Source organism: Diadema antillarum, unplaced genomic scaffold (assembly GCF_040938485.1).
Source record: "Diadema antillarum isolate AM-2024a unplaced genomic scaffold, OU_Dant_1.0 seq00000512_RagTag, whole genome shotgun sequence".
NCBI classification, from domain to species: Eukaryota; Metazoa; Echinodermata; class Echinoidea; order Diadematoida; family Diadematidae; genus Diadema; species Diadema antillarum.
In genome coordinates, this window is record NW_027271466.1 from 1,742,444 (window position 1) to 1,762,038 (window position 19,595).

At 38.3% G+C, this 19,595-nt stretch overlaps 1 protein-coding gene across 1 annotated transcript in view; it reads left to right on the forward strand.

Annotated features, from left to right (window-relative positions):
* The window catches only part of LOC139734194 (active breakpoint cluster region-related protein-like), a 126,737-nt gene extending 107,487 nt beyond the window's left edge, over window positions 1–19,250 (forward strand). Inside the window, exons 14-23 of the mRNA XM_071644999.1 lie at window positions 2,672–2,717; window positions 5,932–6,000; window positions 6,544–6,641; window positions 7,311–7,472; window positions 10,417–10,588; window positions 11,039–11,116; window positions 13,641–13,673; window positions 16,461–16,595; window positions 17,761–17,866; window positions 18,958–19,250. Of these exons, the coding sequence (XP_071501100.1) occupies window positions 2,672–2,717; window positions 5,932–6,000; window positions 6,544–6,641; window positions 7,311–7,472; window positions 10,417–10,588; window positions 11,039–11,116; window positions 13,641–13,673; window positions 16,461–16,595; window positions 17,761–17,866; window positions 18,958–19,186 (1,128 nt within the window). The 3' untranslated portion in view covers window positions 19,187–19,250. The remainder of the gene's footprint in view (window positions 1–2,671; window positions 2,718–5,931; window positions 6,001–6,543; window positions 6,642–7,310; window positions 7,473–10,416; window positions 10,589–11,038; window positions 11,117–13,640; window positions 13,674–16,460; window positions 16,596–17,760; window positions 17,867–18,957) is intronic.
* Window positions 19,251–19,595: the final 345 nt, after the last annotated feature.

Genomic DNA, 19,595 nt, shown 5'->3' on the forward strand with positions numbered 1-19,595 from the left:
AAAACGACTGGAAAAGCAGCTCTTTTGATTTCTGAGCTCATTCAAGGGATGTATCCCTCATTTCCAAAGCATTTTTCGATTTACTTCTGTGTTCTGAAGTAAACTTGAAAGTCCTGCAGTTTATTCTTTCATATCATATGGACACTAAAATGTCATTTTGCAATATAGATGGGTATTTTCCTTAACCCGTTGAGGACGAGTCCCGAGTATACTCGGGCAGGTGTCTATGGGAAATGCGTGTTGTAGCAAAATCAGTCCATCCTCAATGAGTTAAACTGTACTATACTTTGTCTTTGCAAGATTTTGCCTAGTGATTTTTAATTGTTTAATGGAAGTAGAAGCAATTCCCAAGATTTTTCACATGAAAATGAATAGCTTGATTCACTGAGGACTAATCCTTATTTTGTACAGATTATTGAGATAGAGATAATATGATTGCATGTAAAGAAACAATTATGAGCAATATAGTTTTTAGAATACAAATACAGCACACCTGCCAACAGTCTTTGGATTACCTCTTTCTGTCTTCCTTATTTCTGGCTTTTTTAATTGTGTGTTTTGGGGGATTTTTTTTTGTTGAAAAACAAAAATATAAAGGAGACCAAAACCAGATGTGAGACAGAAACATATATTGTCACGTAATCAAGTTGCAGATTAACAAGTGTGACAAATAACACCACACCCAAATACTTGAAGAGAGCTCATGTAGTCACATTTCATTCTTGATATAGTTTATGAAAGGTGATTGAAATTAGTCTTGATTACTTGAATGTTTTAGTTTGCAAGAGAAGTGCTAATTGCCTGGCTGCAGAACAAACATGAAATTTTGAGTCTCCCCAACTGGGATTCCCCCCTCATACTCTCAAACATATTTGACACAGAAGTATCAAGTCGTCAAACTGCCTCTCTCTGTACCGTGTTATGTATTTGAGTTTCTGATGTTTGTTTCATCTGTTTATGTGCTCATATATATTTATATGGTTTGTTTGCTAATGACATGAATATCCCTCACTCCTAGCACAGTTTCATATTCAATGCTATGACGTCTACATGAATAGAAAAGAAAGAATCATAGATACTCAGTGAACCATAAAGCACACCTGTGATCTTGTGACAAATTTTATTTTAAGATGGATATCACCAGTCTAGTTTCGAACACGTCTTGCCATTCAGGTGGTAAATTTAAAGCAGCAGTATAGTAATTGAAGTCTGATGAGCGAAAACTAAAGAAAACGTAGAAAACTAAAGTCAACTTAGACAGGTGAGAAGGTAGAACGTGTATGAAAATTGGACATGAAATAAGATGGTTTTGAAAAATCAGTTAAAGCACAGTTTTTCAAAATAGTGATACATGTATCATTTACCAATAACATGGAAATTGGGCAGTGTAAAGGTATTGTCCTCTTGTATATACTTGTACATGTAACTCTTATAGGTGTAAAATGAAATTGTAAGATAAAATTATTTTACAATTCTTTAGCAGCTATATCCACCTTCCCTGTACTAAAGTTTTAAAGTAAGGCTAAAATGTTGGAAAAAGGAAATTTAGTAAAGATTTGTGTGCAAGGAACTGGTAAGATCATGTTGTTGTCCCCTCACCTAATTTGTATCATGTGATGGCCCTAGTTATCACTGCTTTTTGAAAATGTGACACTTTGAATTGGCTTGGCTGTATCCTTTTGTGGGGGGTCTTTATTTTATGGAAACTTCTGCTGCTCTGTCTGATTTTATTCTTATGTTCTATCTTTTTTAAGTCAACTTGAATGCGGAATAAATATTGAGTTATAAAAGCTTAGTCGACTTCACCCATGAGGAGTAGGAAGGTTTGCCTTGATACTTTTATTGCATATATATAACATAAAAACCTAATAAAATGTGTTCAAGTGTGGTTTAGAAAACAGTACAGGTACTTGAGCATAAATGAGGCAATCATACGACAGATTATTTCCTCTTTAAGTATGTTACCATAATTTGTCTGCACTCATCTATACCCATGTTGATGTATTTAAGTGTATACAGTGTCGCAGACAAGTCTTTCAGATTTTGCAATAATGAAATGTGTCCATCTATATCTATGGAAATGCAAAAATATGTTTCATCCATTTTTTTTTTTAATGATCTGCTAGTGCCAGGTAGTTTCCTCGTAAGAAATTTTTTTTCTGTTTCGTTTCCGTTTTCTTTTGAAAGTGCTGCACTTGATTTTAGTCAGTTATGTATGTATGTATAGTCTCAAATGAACCTCCTTTACACTTTAGTAGATTCATGTACATGAATGATGCAGGCAAAATATATTCTTACTTTTTCTGTGGAGTGGGAAGAGGGGAGTAAACCAATGAACCTGAGAATGTCGTAATTTCTGACAGGTTTTTGTATTCCTGTTGGTTCCCACTGTAATATATTTTTGACAGTAGTAATAATCGTTAATGCAGTGTGTGCTGCTCATTGCTCTTCGACCTTCTTTCTGGTTTGAAAGCTTTGGAACAAAGAGATAGAGAAAAAAAGAATGAACTAAAGCAGTCCAGCAACAAGATGCGATTACTACCAAACACTCACTGGTAGGACCAATTTGAGGTCCTGGCCTAATGATGTGTCCACTTTCCTCTCTTTCCTTCCTATTTCCTTCCTGCTATTTTGAGTTTAATCCCCAACACTCTTTCTCTCTCTCAATCAGGGTCGGGATTCGTACGTCAACATCAGCTCTGTCCTGCTGAAAGACAGTGAGTATATATGCAGTGCTACTTGTACGACCATCCTGTGTTGTGTGTTGGTGTTGCCTTGCGTGCATTAATACATTGACCCACAGTATACAGTTAAAGGGATGGTGTAGTAATGGTTGAGACAAGGATTGAGCTTTTAACTTTTTGTGAGATACCAAGAAACCACTTTTGAAATAATGCAGAGCATACCATGCTTAGAGGACTTCAAAGTTTATTTGATGGAAATCAGTCTTGGAATGGCAGAAACAGCCAAAAATAATGTAAAACAAAGCGATCGTAACAAAAGGTGGGTCCCACCTTTTATTAGGATCGCTCTTTTTTCAAAACCGATTCTCATCAAATAAACGTTTAATTCCTCTTGAAATGACATGCTCTTTCATATTTTATAAGAGGTTTCTCATCATCTTACCGAAAAATGACAGAAACCTGATGTTTGGTCCCAACCAAAACTATACGATCCCTTTAATGTACCTGGCGGTCTCTGTGCTGAGACTATGGAATTAGAAATCCCCACAGTGATGGGCTAGGTAGCTTACAACAAGTGGGAAGCTATAACTATCGTACACACTGCCAGATAATAGGCCTGTTAATTTTTGTGGCCGTTGGTCCCTTCACTTATCAGAGTACAAAGGTCAGAGTATATTCCCTCCCCTCCCCCCCCCCCCCCACCGCACCACCACCCACATGAAGATGGAAGAGTCGTTTGCGGTGATGACCAGGATGTTTGCGGCAATTGTTATGAGTAGACACAGACATTCTCGCTGACTACCACTGGCAGAAGGCCATAAAAAACATAAGAGAATTCCCACAACAGAAAACTCAGTGTACACTGCGGTATACATGAGTTGCTCTTGTGCAGGTACAGTCTGTACATCTACTTGGTGGGATTAGGTGTATAAAAATTCCTTACCATCATTTTCATCGTTACCAGATTTCCATGATGAGTTGTATTAAACCATTAGGTTATAGAGGAAGGGGAACATTTTCTGTCAGAATTAGCGTGTCATGTTTAGTGTCGCCATAAACTGTGGCTGTAGAGTCTGCACTCTTCTGTAGGATGCCAAATTGTTTTTGTAAGAGTGGGGATGATTCCACCACGCGAGGGCGCTGTGATGTCAAATGCTTCCCATTGTCGAATATGTGAGGCATACCAGGAGACAGGCTAATGGCTAATGCGACACATTTGTTCAGAGAAATGGCCATAGGCGTTTTCACATCAGCCCGATAAAAATCCAAGCTCGAGATATTTTGTGATCGCAAATTAGCACACTATTTCATTTCCTATTCACATCAGCCCGAAGAGAATTAGCCCAAGATTTTTTCGAGCTAATTCGACAGCTGAGCATGCGCAAACAGTGTCGAGTATACCAGTAGAGCATGCGCTTAAAAAAAAATTACCCGTGTGATCGCCATCACACACGCTAGGCATGATGGGATGCATCGTGCTAATTTCTTTGGGTGATTTCACATTATCAAATAGCGTGCTAGTTTGCAAATTATCCCGCTATTTCGGAAATTTCCCGAGTTGGACTGGAGAAATTTTCTCGATCAGAGCGATAAGATTAGCGCGCTATTTGAATTTGTATTCACATTATTAAATAGCGCGCTATTTCGTGATCGGGTTAATTCCCAGGTCAGAAAATAGCGCGCTATTTCGAAACATCGGGCTGATGTGAAAATGCCTATAGAAAATGAATTGGCAACATTTTCTGTACCAAGTAGTCATGCTGAATTAGCTTTTTCACATGACCAAGATGATACAGCCACAATGGGCATCTTGGGGATATTTTTTCCTGCTTTAATACCATAAAAGTGCAGAATATTACCCCAACTGTGACGTGTGCAGGTATGCTGTCGTACTTAAAGGGATGGTACAATTTTGGTTGAGATGGGGCTTCAGGCTTCCAATTTTTTGTGAGATTAGTAACCTCTTACGAAATATGAAAGAGCATACAATCCTGAGAAGAATTCAAATTTTATTCAATGAAAATTGGGTTTGACATGGCTGAGATATCCCAAAACAAAGGGGCCCCTATTATTAAAAAGGTGGGACCCACATTTTATTGGGACCACTTGTGTTTAACTTTGCCTTTGGATATTTCAGCCATATCAAAACCTATTTTCATTAAAATAAACTTTGAATTTCTCTTAGAATTGTATACTCTTTCATATTTCATAAATGGTTTGTAATTGTCTCACAAAAAGTTAAAGTCTGAATCCCCGTCTCAGCCAAAACTAGACCATCCCTTTAACACTGGGGGAGGCCCTCGCTTGCATCATGGTTGATAAAGACAGCAGGAAAGCAAAGAGGTCCCAAGTCAAAATGAGTGATTCAGCAGGACGGCTTCCTTTGCAACATGTCATTTTCACCCCACTATCTTTGGATTGATGTGGTGGTGATTACCTTATATAGCTCTGTGTGTCAAAAGTTTGACATGGCCATGCTCTGGAAAGACCAGACAGAATTAAAACAGAAAGGAAAAAAAAACCCCACGCGGAAATGAACATACGTACGTATTACAAAACTAGAAATGACCTTAGTTGTGCCAATTTCAGGCCTATGCACCTGATTGATATTGTGATTGATATCCTGGCAATAAATCGTCTGTCATTGAGAATGCATGCTTCAAGTCATGAACTGTTGATGTTCATAGAGTGTGTCCATAATTTAGCAACATGATGTCAGCAGAGGAAATTTTCCCATGGATAGTTAGCCACCATATTGTTGTGCAATGAACAAAAAAAAAGAAAAAAAAAAGAAATGGAAAAAACAATGCTTCCATGCCACTGTGAGACAGAGTAGCACCATTACCAATGGTTTGATATCAACTCTTCAGCTTCATTCACTTTGCGTATGATTTAGTGAATACTATGATTTTTTTTAAATCTCTTTATAGCCAGGCTTACCCTATTATCATTATTATCATTATTTTTTTTTTGACCAGCTGATCAAACTTATTTCACTGAATGTGTATGGTTGCCATGTTGTTCAGAATGAAAGCAAACCACACAAAAATAATCATCATTCTACTTAAATACAATCCATGTGTGTGCATGTGTGTGCATGCGTGTGTGTGTGTGTGTGTGTGTGTGTGTGTGTGTGTGTGTGTATGTCTGCCAGTATGTTCCTAAAGATTTCCCTGTAGAATTGAGGGCTGGAGGAACAGCCAAGGTGACGTGAATTATCATTGCTGTCTCTCTTTTCTCCAACCAGCCGATGAACTCATGACTGGAATGTTGTATGTGACTGTGAAGGAGGCAAGAGGACTGACCGTTCCCTCACGTAAGTCAGCTACCGTTGTCCTTTTCCCCTCCTGTAATGTATGGCTGTTTGGACAGAAAAGTATATCACCCAATTAAACATGCTACCAAAACGTAGTTGCTGATTGACAGTGTGTTCAGTCGCTTGGAGGCACCAGATATGTACGTATGTTGAAAAATGTAAACCTAAACTGAAGACTTGATATTCTGGTCACTTTGAATTAACACTTATCTAGTGTAATATTACAAGTAGTTCTTTGTTGATGGATTATGGACATACACTTGTACAGTGTAATTAAAAAGAATAGCTGACAGAGTTTTCACTTTCACTCTGATCCACTCGCTTCTCAATGCCTGCATCTTTTTTGTTTGTTTTTACACTGTTTGTTTTTCTTCTGCATCTTTCACTTTTGCTCCTTTTTTTTTTGTCGTCTGAATTTTTTCTTTGCTAGGGACAACAACCAAAAAATAAGTACCAGTTTAGTTATGTTGAATAACGCTATACAAAGTCTAGGCATGAATTCAATTTTAGCTATATGTATTTGTCATGACCTCATTTGTTCAGAGGTGTACTGTTGCCTAGAGACGGATGCGTACGGGATCTTCTCTCTGATGGCGAAGACGAGGAAGACGTCAAACACTGTCAAGCCAAAGTGGAACGAGGTACACCAATCACAGCTCCCCTTGGGGTTGATTGCACACCTCAGGATTGCATATTTTAAATGACTCATGCAATGAAGAAGTCAGAGCATAGTTTTGAAAGCTGTAGCTGCCTCACCTACATCTACAATCCAAATACATCCCCCCCCCCAAAAAAAAAAAAAAAAAAATCCCCCCTGTTAAAATTCTCCCACTACACACAATAAAACCATAAAAATGACCAAGAGGAATAGTGTGCGTTATGTTTTAGATCACTTTGGTAATCCTTGTATTATGATGATACTAGAACAACTATTTGGATCAACCCTGATGTAAGCATAGTACAAAATGTGATTTATGTTCATGATTAGATGATCACCATTAATAATTTTAACTTCTGGAAAATTTGACAGCTCTCTATACAGTAATTCCAAAGCACCTTTCTGAAAGCATTTAAAGAAAGCACATAAGCATTTAGATAAAGTTTTCATAATTGTCTTATCTCAGCAAACGTTATCAGAAAAAAAATTGTGAGGCTTATAGGAGAGGGCTACTGCATTCTCACAATTTTTCTCATAACAGAACACTATCTCAAGACAATACTTAATGGAAAATTAAGATCTGTCATCAGCTTTCACCTCTACACATTTTTCACAGTACCTGCCCTCTCTCAAACTTTTTGTCTCACAACAGGAATTTGCTCTTGATGTGGACGGGGCGCGGACACTCCGCATCCTCTGCTATGACCACACCCGGGGGCTGGAGGATGAGATGTATGACAGGGGTGCCATCAGTCTCCTCAAGCAGGACCTGAGGGGGGCAGAGCCCAGGGAGTGCACTGTCCAGATGGACCAGGTAAGAAGGATGGGGGATAAACTGAGTGGTGGGAGGAGGGGGTGCTAAATATGGAGCTGCGTTTCATCAGTTTTGATGGCAAAACCACAGATTTCACTTTTGATATATCTTGTGCAATTCTATATATATGTTGCTGACAACTGAGACGAGAATACCAAGTTTGAAGTCAGAGCATCAAAATCAATCAAAACCATCGAATTTAATTTTTTTTTTACTCAATTTTGTAGTCTGATGTTTTGTGTATCATCTGCTGAAATTTTGAAGCTGAATAATCAAAGGAAAGGCAAAAAAATGAGCACTTTTCTGAGCCATGATTTTCTGACTTTCAACGGAACAGAAACGCATTCGAAGATTTGGATTTAGTGCGGCAGATAGACTCCGCCCCTAGCAACGAGGGAGTGATCGTATTGGTCAGTGCGTGGCATCCTGGTTACTTATTGGTCGTGCATAGACCGCTGGGGCTAAGCTTGAATCACATCGCGGAGGTTGCTAGTAGCATACCTTCTCAAACTTAAACCACACACTATGGTGAGGATTGCTAGTCTGTATTGAATAACACTCTTCGATGAAAATTTACACAATATGTGTATGCCTTACTCAGAAGAACAGAGTTGGTCCAAATGACATGGACAAAAGTGTTTGGGAGGAAACTGCAGTTTGAGTGACACAAAGTCATCCAATATGGCATCCCACAGTGGCCATAAAAATGGTGTCAAGGACATGTAGCCATTAAAGTTGCCTGTCTTCACATCCTTGTATCCATGCATGTTTAACGAGACAACTCAGTCATTAAAACTGGACAACTCCTCGTCAAAATTCAGAAGAAATAAACTGATGTAGACAAACCTCAGTTAAACTCTGAGCCTCCTGTAACTTGTACTTGTAAGTTTTGAGAGGAGCATACCAGTACAGGAGAAGTACAGTGCTTACTTTAGCAACTTTTAAAACTCCCTGTGAGAATCCAGCATCATGTCCATGTCATGCACTGGTGTGAACTAAAGGTGAACTTCAACCATCTGGGACTCAGGATCCCCTTTCTTCCTCTCTGAAAACTTTGAAGGCCTCCAGGACCCTCAGCTTACATATATTAGCTTTTGCTAGACTCCGGCCCATTCAAACAGGAACACAAAGAGGCAGGCATCTAGGCTAAGGAGAAAGAAAGAAAGAACAGGGCCCAAGTTTTGTGGGGGTCCTCTGCTCAATACTGGAAGACATAGCTTAGATAAGCAAAGACAGTATTACCAGCTTCTTTCTTTTTACAGTGTGGGATCCTAGTCTTAATCCCAGTCTTAATCTTCAGTTGTAATAGATACATTGGATGTTGTGTGTAACAGTTTTCAATTAGCATGACAAGGTTTTTTAGAAGTTCATTATTTCTTTCTTTTTTCTTTTTTTTTTTTGGGGGGGGGGGAATGTATTACAGGTTTTTAACTTGATTATACTGTGATACAATACTACAGTTTAATCTGGTAGTGCAGTACATTAAAGGAGTCCCAGGAGGAGATTAGAGTTAATATAAACTGTATTGAAAATATCAATGCTGTGTCTAAAATGCAGTCTTTTATGTAGAAGAGTCTGTTCTTGTCAACTGTTTATGTGGTAGTGGTTCCCATGCCTCTGCTTGGGCTCAAGCTCTGAGCAGTTAGATACTTGTATCCTGGATTGGACACACAATGTGTTGCTGCCAGCAGCATCATGCTCAGTTGATACGATTTGTTGTGGTAAGCTTGAAGGAATACTTCAGCTGGTCCACAGTATACCCTGTGCTGGAGGTGGGAAACAGGATTTTGCTGTGATGCATGGTGTAGATAAGAATTCTGCTCAGTTTGTCACTCCTTATACACATTTAAGAGGGTTAGGCTCTAACGTTTTGCCGTGCTGCAGTGGAAATAGAGACTGTGTCTGCTGGAAGTCCAGTCAGGGATCTGAGATGATTTGATGGATTAGGAGAGGAGGAGAGTCGATTCACAGGTGGTAGAGTTTGTACCTTGAGTGCATCCAACAGCAAGAGGAAAGACTGAGGACCGATGGGTAGCGACTGATGATGTGATCCATGCTCTATCATGGTAGTGATGTAGAGTACTCTGCCCGAGACTACATCCAGGGTGTGTCATTTCCCACTCAACCTCTATACTCCTTGATGATCTGCGTGTAGCTTTGGATCACCAGAAAGTGTATAGACTCTTTGCAAGACAGCATCACTCAGGATGAGAATAGAAATGTCTTGAAACTATTAGTGAAACTATTACGGACTGTCTCAGAACCAGAGAACCATCTTATAGTACCCAGGGGATGCATACAGTCTCTGGCATTACATCCAAAATTTCTAATTGACTTCACAGACTAGCATAGAAGAGACTTGCTTCATGAATTCTGATTTGCTAATGTATCATCAGTGGCATTAGCACGTGGATGGGTCTTTGTAGCACCTTGTGCCCTGAGTGGTTGTTTTATTGTGTATTTAGTCTGGATCCTTGTTGTGATGAGGAGTTTGCTTTCTAAGGTAAATCACTGTCTTCATCATCTGTACAATTCAATGTTTATGTGTAATATTATACCACATGTAATTATCACCAACTCATACATTGTAGATGAGGCACTATAAATCTGCTCATTTTCTTACCTTCCCCTATCTCATGTCCCTGCTCCTCTCTCTCTCTTTCACCTTTTCCCCCTCTGTTTCTTCTCTTTCTCTCTGTAAATTATCTATTTTGCTATCTCTCATTCTCTATCTTTGTACTTATTTGTCAATCTATGTGCATAACAATCCATTTATTTTTATGTCTATCTATTTTTATCTCTTTCTATCTCTCTATCTGTATATCTGTCAAACTATCTATATATCTCTCCAATCTATTCATCTACCAATCTATCTATCTGTTTATCTATCTCTCCTGCTGTACCTTCCTCTCATCATTGGTCCTGGTTCCCTTCCCCTCCACAGCTCCAGGTGGATGTCAGTCTCCGCTTCGAGTCCTCGGAGCGGACCCTCAAGCGGGTGCAGTCCCGGAAGAAGATGGGTGTGTTTGGGGTGCACGTGGGCACCCTGGCTAGCCGGCAGGGCAAAGACATCCCCAACATCATCACCATGTGTCTGGAGGAGGTGGACAAAAGAGGTGAGGTGTCTGGGGGTTTCCCCTCCCTTCAAGTCTTATGATTCCTAGAAATAGGTGTTGTGGGTTCCAAATGAAAAGAAAAAGAATGTCATAAATACGATATAGAATATAAGGCTAATCGAACTCCCGTTTAAAATAAAAAAAAGGTAAAATTTGTGGGGGGGGGGGGAAATAAGACAAACATGAATCTAGGGCCCATGCCTCAAAATCAGAGGGTAGTCACCCACCCCCCTCCCCCAATCTTTTCCAAGTTGAGATTAATGTTTTGTGAAAATCAATATCTCTTGGAGATGCTACTATTGGTTGTTAAGTTGCTGACATTGCAGCCTACATTTTGCTTGTATTATGTGACACTGTCCAAGACACAGAGGTCCCCCCCATGCGCATCCCTGGTAATAAACCACTGCAGTGTTTGATATGTTTCACTTTTCTTCTGTCAATTGTACGTAGGTACTCAGGAGATGGGTATCTACAGAATATCAGGTTCATCAGCAGACATTCAGAAGCTGAAGAAAGCTTTTGAGCAGAGTGAGTTTTCTTTTCTTTCCCCCTCTCCATCTTGCTCATTGGTTTATGACATTTTGAGATGCAGAGTCAAATAGTCAAATAGTAGACTTTATGAGATGGATGGATGACTGAATAGATGAATGTTTGATGGATGGATAGATGGATGCCCATGGATGGATAGATGAATAGATGGAGGAATGAATACTATTTTTAGATGGATGGATGGATGGATGGATAGATGGATGGATGGATGAAAGACTGGTAGAGATAGATAGAGGAAATGAAGCCTAATAAAGTTACCAAATATTGATAACAGTTTGGTTTTCTTAGATTCACTAGACTTCTAGATTTCTAGTGCTGTATAGTTTGTTCTGCTTTATTTCCAAAATCATTCCACAGAAATAGGAAGCGACCCAGCAGCCAGATAAACTGTTAAACCTTTTTAGAAAATTTACTTTGAATTTTAGATATGTAAGTGTTTAATAGGTGTCCAGGCATTTTAGCACATTAGTTCAACTCAAAAATGGCACAGGAATATACTTCATGATTAAAAAAAGAATTATAATTTCTGCATCTTTTTAGACTATGTCATTTTGACAAGAGGCAGTTATGATATCAAAGTGGATTTATAAACAGTTGTTAAATTTCTAGTTTGAGTGTGGCAAAATCACATGGTTTTGCTACTTCTCCGTTCTTTCTTCTGAATTCCATTACCAGGTACATCAAGGTTTATGAGATAATGTTACGTTCTTCATGTTTACAGTTTAGGGACAAACCATAAAGATTGTTTAATAGCTAATTCATATGAGGGAGGGAGAGGGAGAGAGAATAAAAAATGTAGAGGATATAGATTCCCACTGACATTGCTTTGTTATATAAGATATTGACTATGCTACATACTAATAGCAATGATAACAGATACCATGACAATGGCTCAAAATCCTGTCAGCTTTTTGTCTATTGCTACAGCAGGGTACTGCTGGGTTTATGGGTAAATTCTCATGAACGTTCTGTGCAACATGGCTCACAGGATTAACTTTGTGTGTGGGATCCGTACCAGCCATGCTGTCATGCTTTCCAGTCATACAATTTGTGGAAATCTTGCCATGAATTTGTTGTTTTGCAAACAAAGCTACAGACATGAGCACAGTCCGTAAATGGTCTTTGACCTTGAGTGGACAGTAAACATTGACTGGAATTCAGAAAAGTGTTTGTAGTTTGAATTAGATGAAGCAAGAAAAAAAAAATGAAGTGAAGCATACACAGTGGCAATTATCACATGAATGCATTACTCATATTTATCTGGTTACAGCAGCTGCAGATACAGTGTATATCAATTACTAATATGCATATTCAGCATCATCATCTTATAATCATAGCCACACCTATTTAAAGGGAGAATGATTGTTAATAACAAACTGACATGTTTTTGTTTGACACTTTTCATATCCATTTTGACCATAACCACATATTGCAAGCATTTTATGATATGTTTGTCATATAGTACTGCAAAGTAACAAGAGTACAGAGTCAATTCTGTGCTAAATCTCATTGTCTGTACAACAGAAATGAGTTGTGCCAGTGCAATTTCACTTGTGTAATAGAATCTAGATAGGTTTAGATATATTTAGATTTTTTTTCAAGTCGATTTTGTGCTAAATCTCATTGTTTGTATAGCAGATATGAGTTGTGCTAGTGCAATTTCACTTGTGTAATAGAATTTAGATAGGTTTAGATATATTTAGGTTTTTTGTGAATAAGTCCTTTACATTTTCATTTTGTCACCTTAAGTGTGAGAAACACACAAAAGTCACTTTGATCCAGGGCCAAATGCAGCCCATTGAACCAACAAAACTGTACATGCTGTAGATCACTGATTCTAGAAGCTGCTAGAATTTGCCACGTCAGTATTAAATTCTTCTGTTTGGTTGTTTTTATTTCCCCACGTATTAGTAATATATTTGTAATGTGATACACATTCATGTTCTTTTAAATAGTTATGATGAAAGTGTACACTGCCCAGTTTACTTGGCATTTGTGATATTTTGATCTAGACACACTCAAAGGGTTCCTCACAAATCAAATAAGAGACAAATTTGTAATACTTAATATATACAGTTTGCCATCATAATATTGTATTTTTTATAATGTCAGATTTTTTTTTTATAATGTCAGATTTTGTTTTCAACATTTTGTTACTGTTATTTATTCCTTGTTTGGTAGAAAAGAAGTTCGTTGCCATTTTCTTAGATGGTAGTCCTTTTCTACTGAATGGCAAGAAAGTTTCTGCTACTAAAATGACAAACATACTCCAACTCTATGGTATCTTTGATTCATTTTCATCTAAACATAGTTTATTTTACTTGTTAACCTTTCCATCCTTTCATTTCTCACTCGTAATTTGACATATGCTAGTCCAAAGAGTATATCAAATCGTAACATTTTTGTTTGATTGTTTTTCTGAATGATCATACTGTCTAATACATGTCATCTGCTATCTGCTATTCCTCCTCGATGCGTGTATTTAACACTCTCAAATAAACAGCATTCCATGATCCGTCTGATGTGAATGAGATCGGTATGTTTAACCTACTTCATCAGCATGTATACGTTTCTATGTGCATGCCGCCGTGAAAATGACTTTTGCGACTGACATTTTGTTTGTGATTTCCATCAGATTTCTGTTGTTTTAGTTGTGCGTATGCACGCCATCCACACGATGCATTACCAGGGAAAACGCTTTCCCCATTCCCCGTCACGCTGTGACTAATCATGTTTTTGTGATTATTCCTTGGCATGTCCCCTTTTCATTTATGTTATTTGCCCCTTTTACTTTTATGTTATTATCATATTATATTTATGTTGTGCTCAAGTGTTCAGACCCGTGTGAAACATTCTTAAATATCACTGTTTGCTGTAATAACATTGGACCAGATTTGTATTACATCCCTTCTTCCTTCTGATTTTAATATACGCAGTGTACTTCAGTGCTTCTCTGTATGAAATTGAGGCATGATAGTTGTGTTGTGACACAATGACTCATGTCATTACAACTGATTGCATAAAGCCATATTGGGATTACAAATGAATTTATGTTTATTAATTTCATTTGGGATTTTACATTCATACCTTTGATATGACAGATTTTGAATTATTTAACTTTATTTTATGCCCTGTAAAACAAAGCTGTGTGTCGATTGCATACAGTAAACCTTTGCACACCAGGGCCTTGTTGCATGACTCTACGGTAACTTTACAATTAATGGTAACTCTGCAATAAATTATAGCTACCATGGCAACAATATTCCATAGCCAATCAAAGCCAAGAAAATCACTGATGGCCACCATTGATGGGAGTTACCATTTATTATAAAGTCACCATAGATTAGTTTGATGCAAGAGGGCCATGGAATTGTTCCTCCAAGTATTTCTGCATGGATAGTTGTATCAAGCAGTTTCACAATATGGTGGCCTTCCCATGAAAAAGTAGAGCTCATATAAATTGACAGACATAGTCTCCATAAAGTCTTTTTTATAATTGATCATACGTAACTGCATTATCTTTACTTTAGACTTTATGTTTTGCCTCTGTGTTTTTTTATCTGTTTTGTTTTTTATTTCTGTTCCGTGTATTTTTTTTCTGCAAATATGTGAGATCCTTAAATCTCATGAAATTCTTGCGATATGATTGTATGATAAGAGAGGGGACATTTCATTTTTTTTTTCAATTCAGTTAGTTCAGCAGCTCACTTTCACTGCTGACTGAATGTAAAGTGGTTCACAAGAATTTTGGGTCTTAATTTTATAGCTTTCAAATGTTTGTATTTGCTACCTTTTCACTTTTCAGTTTATTGCTTGATGAAAAGTGAAGTTGAACTACTGTTTAGCTGCTCAAGTTTGAAGATTTTATTATAATATTTTTTTTTTTTTGCTGAGGTATATCAAGCCTTTTTTGTGTCTGAGAAATGAGTTATAATTTACACTTAGTATAATTTCTGTGTTTCTATGTTTATCTTTCTGCACTGCTAAGTCACTTTTATGTTGAACAACACACATTCTTAGCTTGCACTAAAAATCACTGCAGCCGTGACAACAAGAAGCTGTGAGAACAAAAGGTTTTAAAGACTTTCACTGACAAATCTTAGGAATCTCTATCAGCCTGACAGTTTTAGAAGATGCATTAGACTCTGCATAATGTCAAAGAAAAACTCAAAAACTTTGTTTTAATGGGGGAGGGGAAGGATGGCCAGAAATTTTTATCTAAAATAAGTTGTGACTGTTTTGCAAGAAGTTATTTCTGTTATCCATGAGGAAGTGGTATATATGACTATGATAACATATCTACATGGTATGTTCATAATTTCAGTAGATTGAGGTAAGGCCATGACTCTTTTGCAACTTTCATATTTTGTTTATTGCCAATGAAGTGGGGGTTACAGGCTTGTCTCCTTCCCAGTGCATTTATTTCGTTATTTCTCTTGAGTTGTGGTAATTGTTTTAGCCATTCACCTTATCTTTTTTTAAATGATATGTACCAGATATCCCCAGACATTCCCCATTTCCATACCAACCAGCTTGCATGTTGTAATGGTACTTGAAGATGTCTTACATGTGATTACTTGGTGGTTTGTGTTTGTTTCAGAATTTAGTTGACATAGCATGACCCTTCACAGGCAGTAATGCTATGAATGCAAAGAACAGTGTACTCTACGACACTCGCACAAAAATCTTTTTGTGGATGATACACTGTGTAATTTGGTCTCCCACTATTTGTGGCAGGTGGTGTAAAGTTGTGAACTCGACATATCAGTGAAATACTTTAGAAAGCATCTTTACTTCAAGGATCTTTGAATAGAAAGGAGTCAGAGACATTTATAGAGTAAATAGAAAATTCCTGTAGCCCGTCACACAATCTCAGATGTTTCCGACTGGGATATACATTGTAAGCCGTATGGAGTCATGCGTAGAGACATAGATAAATTTTTCGAGATACACTGTTAATGTTGTGCCTCCAATACAGAAGAGAGCAAAATCATTTGCCATCAGATTTACAGGTCTGTGTGCTCCCTATGTAGTACATTTTCTCCTGGGTAACAGAGTTAACATGCAAAGCAGAAATGTCACTCTTTTGTTATTTCATGTTTCATACATGTGTCACTTTGAATATATTATCACTCATTACTGCATGGGCATGTACAGGTGTGATAGCTATTATCCCTGCTAAAAGCAGTACACTGTATATGAAATATCAAAAAATACACCTGTATGTCTTTGTATTGGTGTTAAAACAGATAACGGATCTGCTCATAATTTGTACACTTCCCTGTTACCATGGCAACTTCTCTCTCTCCTTTCTCCCTGGCAGATCGTCGAAATGTTGCCACCATGCTGAAACAGAGTGACATCCACGCCGTAGCCGGTCTGCTGAAGGCCTACCTCAGGGAACTGCCCGAACCACTCTTCACCCACGCGCTCTATCCGAAATTTGTCGAAGGATTACGTAAGTTTGTTTGTTTTTGTTTGTTTGTTCATTTTCCATCTGAGAAGATGACTGGATAGCCCATATTCAGCTACGTTAAGCTGGTCTTCTATGGGGGTCCAGTTGGATGTGAGGTGGGGACCACTTCACCGGGTTAAACACCCTGCTCTTTACGATGAATGAAGCGGGATCCTTTACGTGCATGAGTTGTTACTCTCTCATACACGGGACCTTCATTTTATGTCCTATCCGAGGGACAAGTCAGATGACTGAAATCTATTTCTGACTGAAGCAAAACAAAAAGCAACACATTTCCCCCAGTCTCTGCTTTCTGTGAATTTACCATTACTGTCTTAGAGAACTTGTAAGTTTCTACTGTGGGAGCCAGGCATTATGCTGTCTAAAAGAAAGCAAGCCATGGAAACGTTGCTGGTGGCTTGTCTTTTCTAATAAATTGGTTCACATACTATTTCATTTGTAGAGTCTGTATACATTACAACAAGAGGGGAAAAATGAATAGATTGATCAAGTTTGTGCTTCTTGTTGTTTCAAATATTAAGCAGTCTTCATATGCCACAGTGTTTGCTATAATGCTCTGATGTGGCATCAGAGCTGTTACTTTTACTAATTTTCACAAGTGTTGGTATTAATGGTAAGAATAAAGTATATATTCATGGATGTGATCCATTGGGCTGGAATGGCAAAGTCTTTGTGATGGTGTACTAGATTCATCTCCTTTGATAGTTCATTCAATCTTTTTAGAAAGAATGCAATACATAGTGAATTCTTTTCTAGAGATTCTCCAAGACATTTGACCAAGAAATCACATTTGTGGAAAGCAATACACGAGTTCCTAATAGCCAATATGGAAACTCACCAGAGGCCAACAACAGGAGGGCCTACTTGCGTAGATGAACTCATACTAAAGATGTTTTATGAATCTCACACTCCCCTATTAAACGAAATATATATGAAGTCCAACTGTAAATTGCTTAAGATTTTGCTGTTATGAGGATTTGGTCTTGATATGACTTGATCATTTTCAAAACATATCTCCTGTCATGCCTACTTTGCTGTACTGAAATAGGAAAGATTTTTTTTTTGGTATGTGCTTTACCTAAGTTATCATATTTAGGCTTAGATGATAACTCTCATCCATTTTGTCCTACTCTCTTTTGTCCCTTAGAACTCACTGACCAGTCAGCCAAGAAGAGGTGTTTCTTGTCCCTCCTAAAGCAGGTCGTTGAACCCAACAAGACCATCATCTTTCTCATCTTTAATCACCTCAGGAGGTAAGTAATGATGATGATGATGATACTATCACATCTACTACTTCTACTACTACTATTACTACTGCAAATAGTAGAAATGATTATAGTTTTGTAAAATTTGAAACTTTTTGTGATTAATTTTGCACAATGAACCAATTTTAGTGAGCTTTGCTTGATTTTCACAATATCTTCCAATAAGTATTCATGTGTTGTCATTAGTGCTACTGTATGATGGCATCGCATGTCAAGCTTTTCATACACAACTCTACAGTCCGACCAGGGAGGGGTTACAGAGATGGAGTGGCAACTCTTCGTAATTCATGCAAACACATGTCTAGGTTCAAGGCGTTACATGTACAATGGGATGTCTAGCATTCCACTACGCTTTGAAGTCATGCTCGGCACGGCTCTAGTTGAAGACGAAGTTCGGAGACAAAGAACGCATTTTACCTTTCGTTGAATTACAAGCTTTATTTCGCCGTAAAATTTTAAATGAAATACTCGAATTGATTTAGAATAGTTTAAGAAAGAATTCAATATTATAAACATGTATTTCTAGTTTCTTCGTAATGCGCAAATCGAAATGAAATGAAAATTAGGCCCTCTTAAAAACCTACTATTTTTCTATGATGCACACATTTCCGCATGTTAGTTTTCTATCTTTAAATCTGGGATATTTTGATCTTTCAAATGAAGTACTCCGCTAAAGCGTGTTCCAGCATGTTTTGAAACTATTTGCTGTTAAAATTGTCAGTTTTACACTGCATTTTGATTCGCTGCTCCTATTTAAGGTACACAAATTCATTGTTGTCATCACATTGAAAGAGAGAGCGAATTGCAGTAGGAGCAAGTATTTCTAGATGTGAGAGCGCTAGTCCCAATTATTGATGCTCTCTTTTGTCAAAGCACATGGGTAACACCTGTAGTTGAATGCATAACTTCTCGGCGGTGCTGCGCATGACTTCAAAGGAGAGCAGTAGTTGTCTCTCCTTCTCTAGCACCTCCCTGGTCCGACATATTGTATGTCATTGAGGGAATTCAATCGATACTTTCTGATGTGATTGCAAGGTCCTCACCTTTCTCTCTCTCTCCCTCTTCCATCGGCTGCATAGAATCGCCAAAGAGGAGGAGAAGAACAAGATGTCGCTGCACAACCTGTCCACTGTCTTCGGCCCCACCCTACTGGGCCCTGCAGTCTCTCAGGCCGACCGGGACAAGCCGGACATCCTGGCCGAGATCATGGGCATGTCTAGTGTCATCTCCCAAGTTGGCATCCTCCACTTCTGCCTGGACCACTTCACCGAGGAGAGCCTGCAGAATTTCACTGAGACAGACCTATAAAACTTTGGGGGCCTGAGTGAAGAAATATCGCCATGGCTGGAGTTGAGAAATACATGTATCTGGGGAGGAGGGGTGAGGGAGGGGTGAAGGGGATAGGAGAAAAGGAGAAGGGATTGTAAGTAGAACATAAAATAGGATTAGATTTTCAGTGCGCAAGAAGACATGGAGTCATTGGAGTGATGAATCACCTGCAGGCGTGCCTGTTTCCATGGTAACACAGTTGAAGACACCTGATTGGATGATTTCTCTTTACACTTATCAGTTCTTCTCGGTGATGGGCAGTGGTGGGATTTCTTCCTGAACAGTGACATCGTACGAACCTGATGTTTTGATGGGGATGGCAGGATGGGAAGGGGGCAGGGAAGGTAAAGAAGTGTGACCTTGTCTCCATGGTGATGACCTCACACTT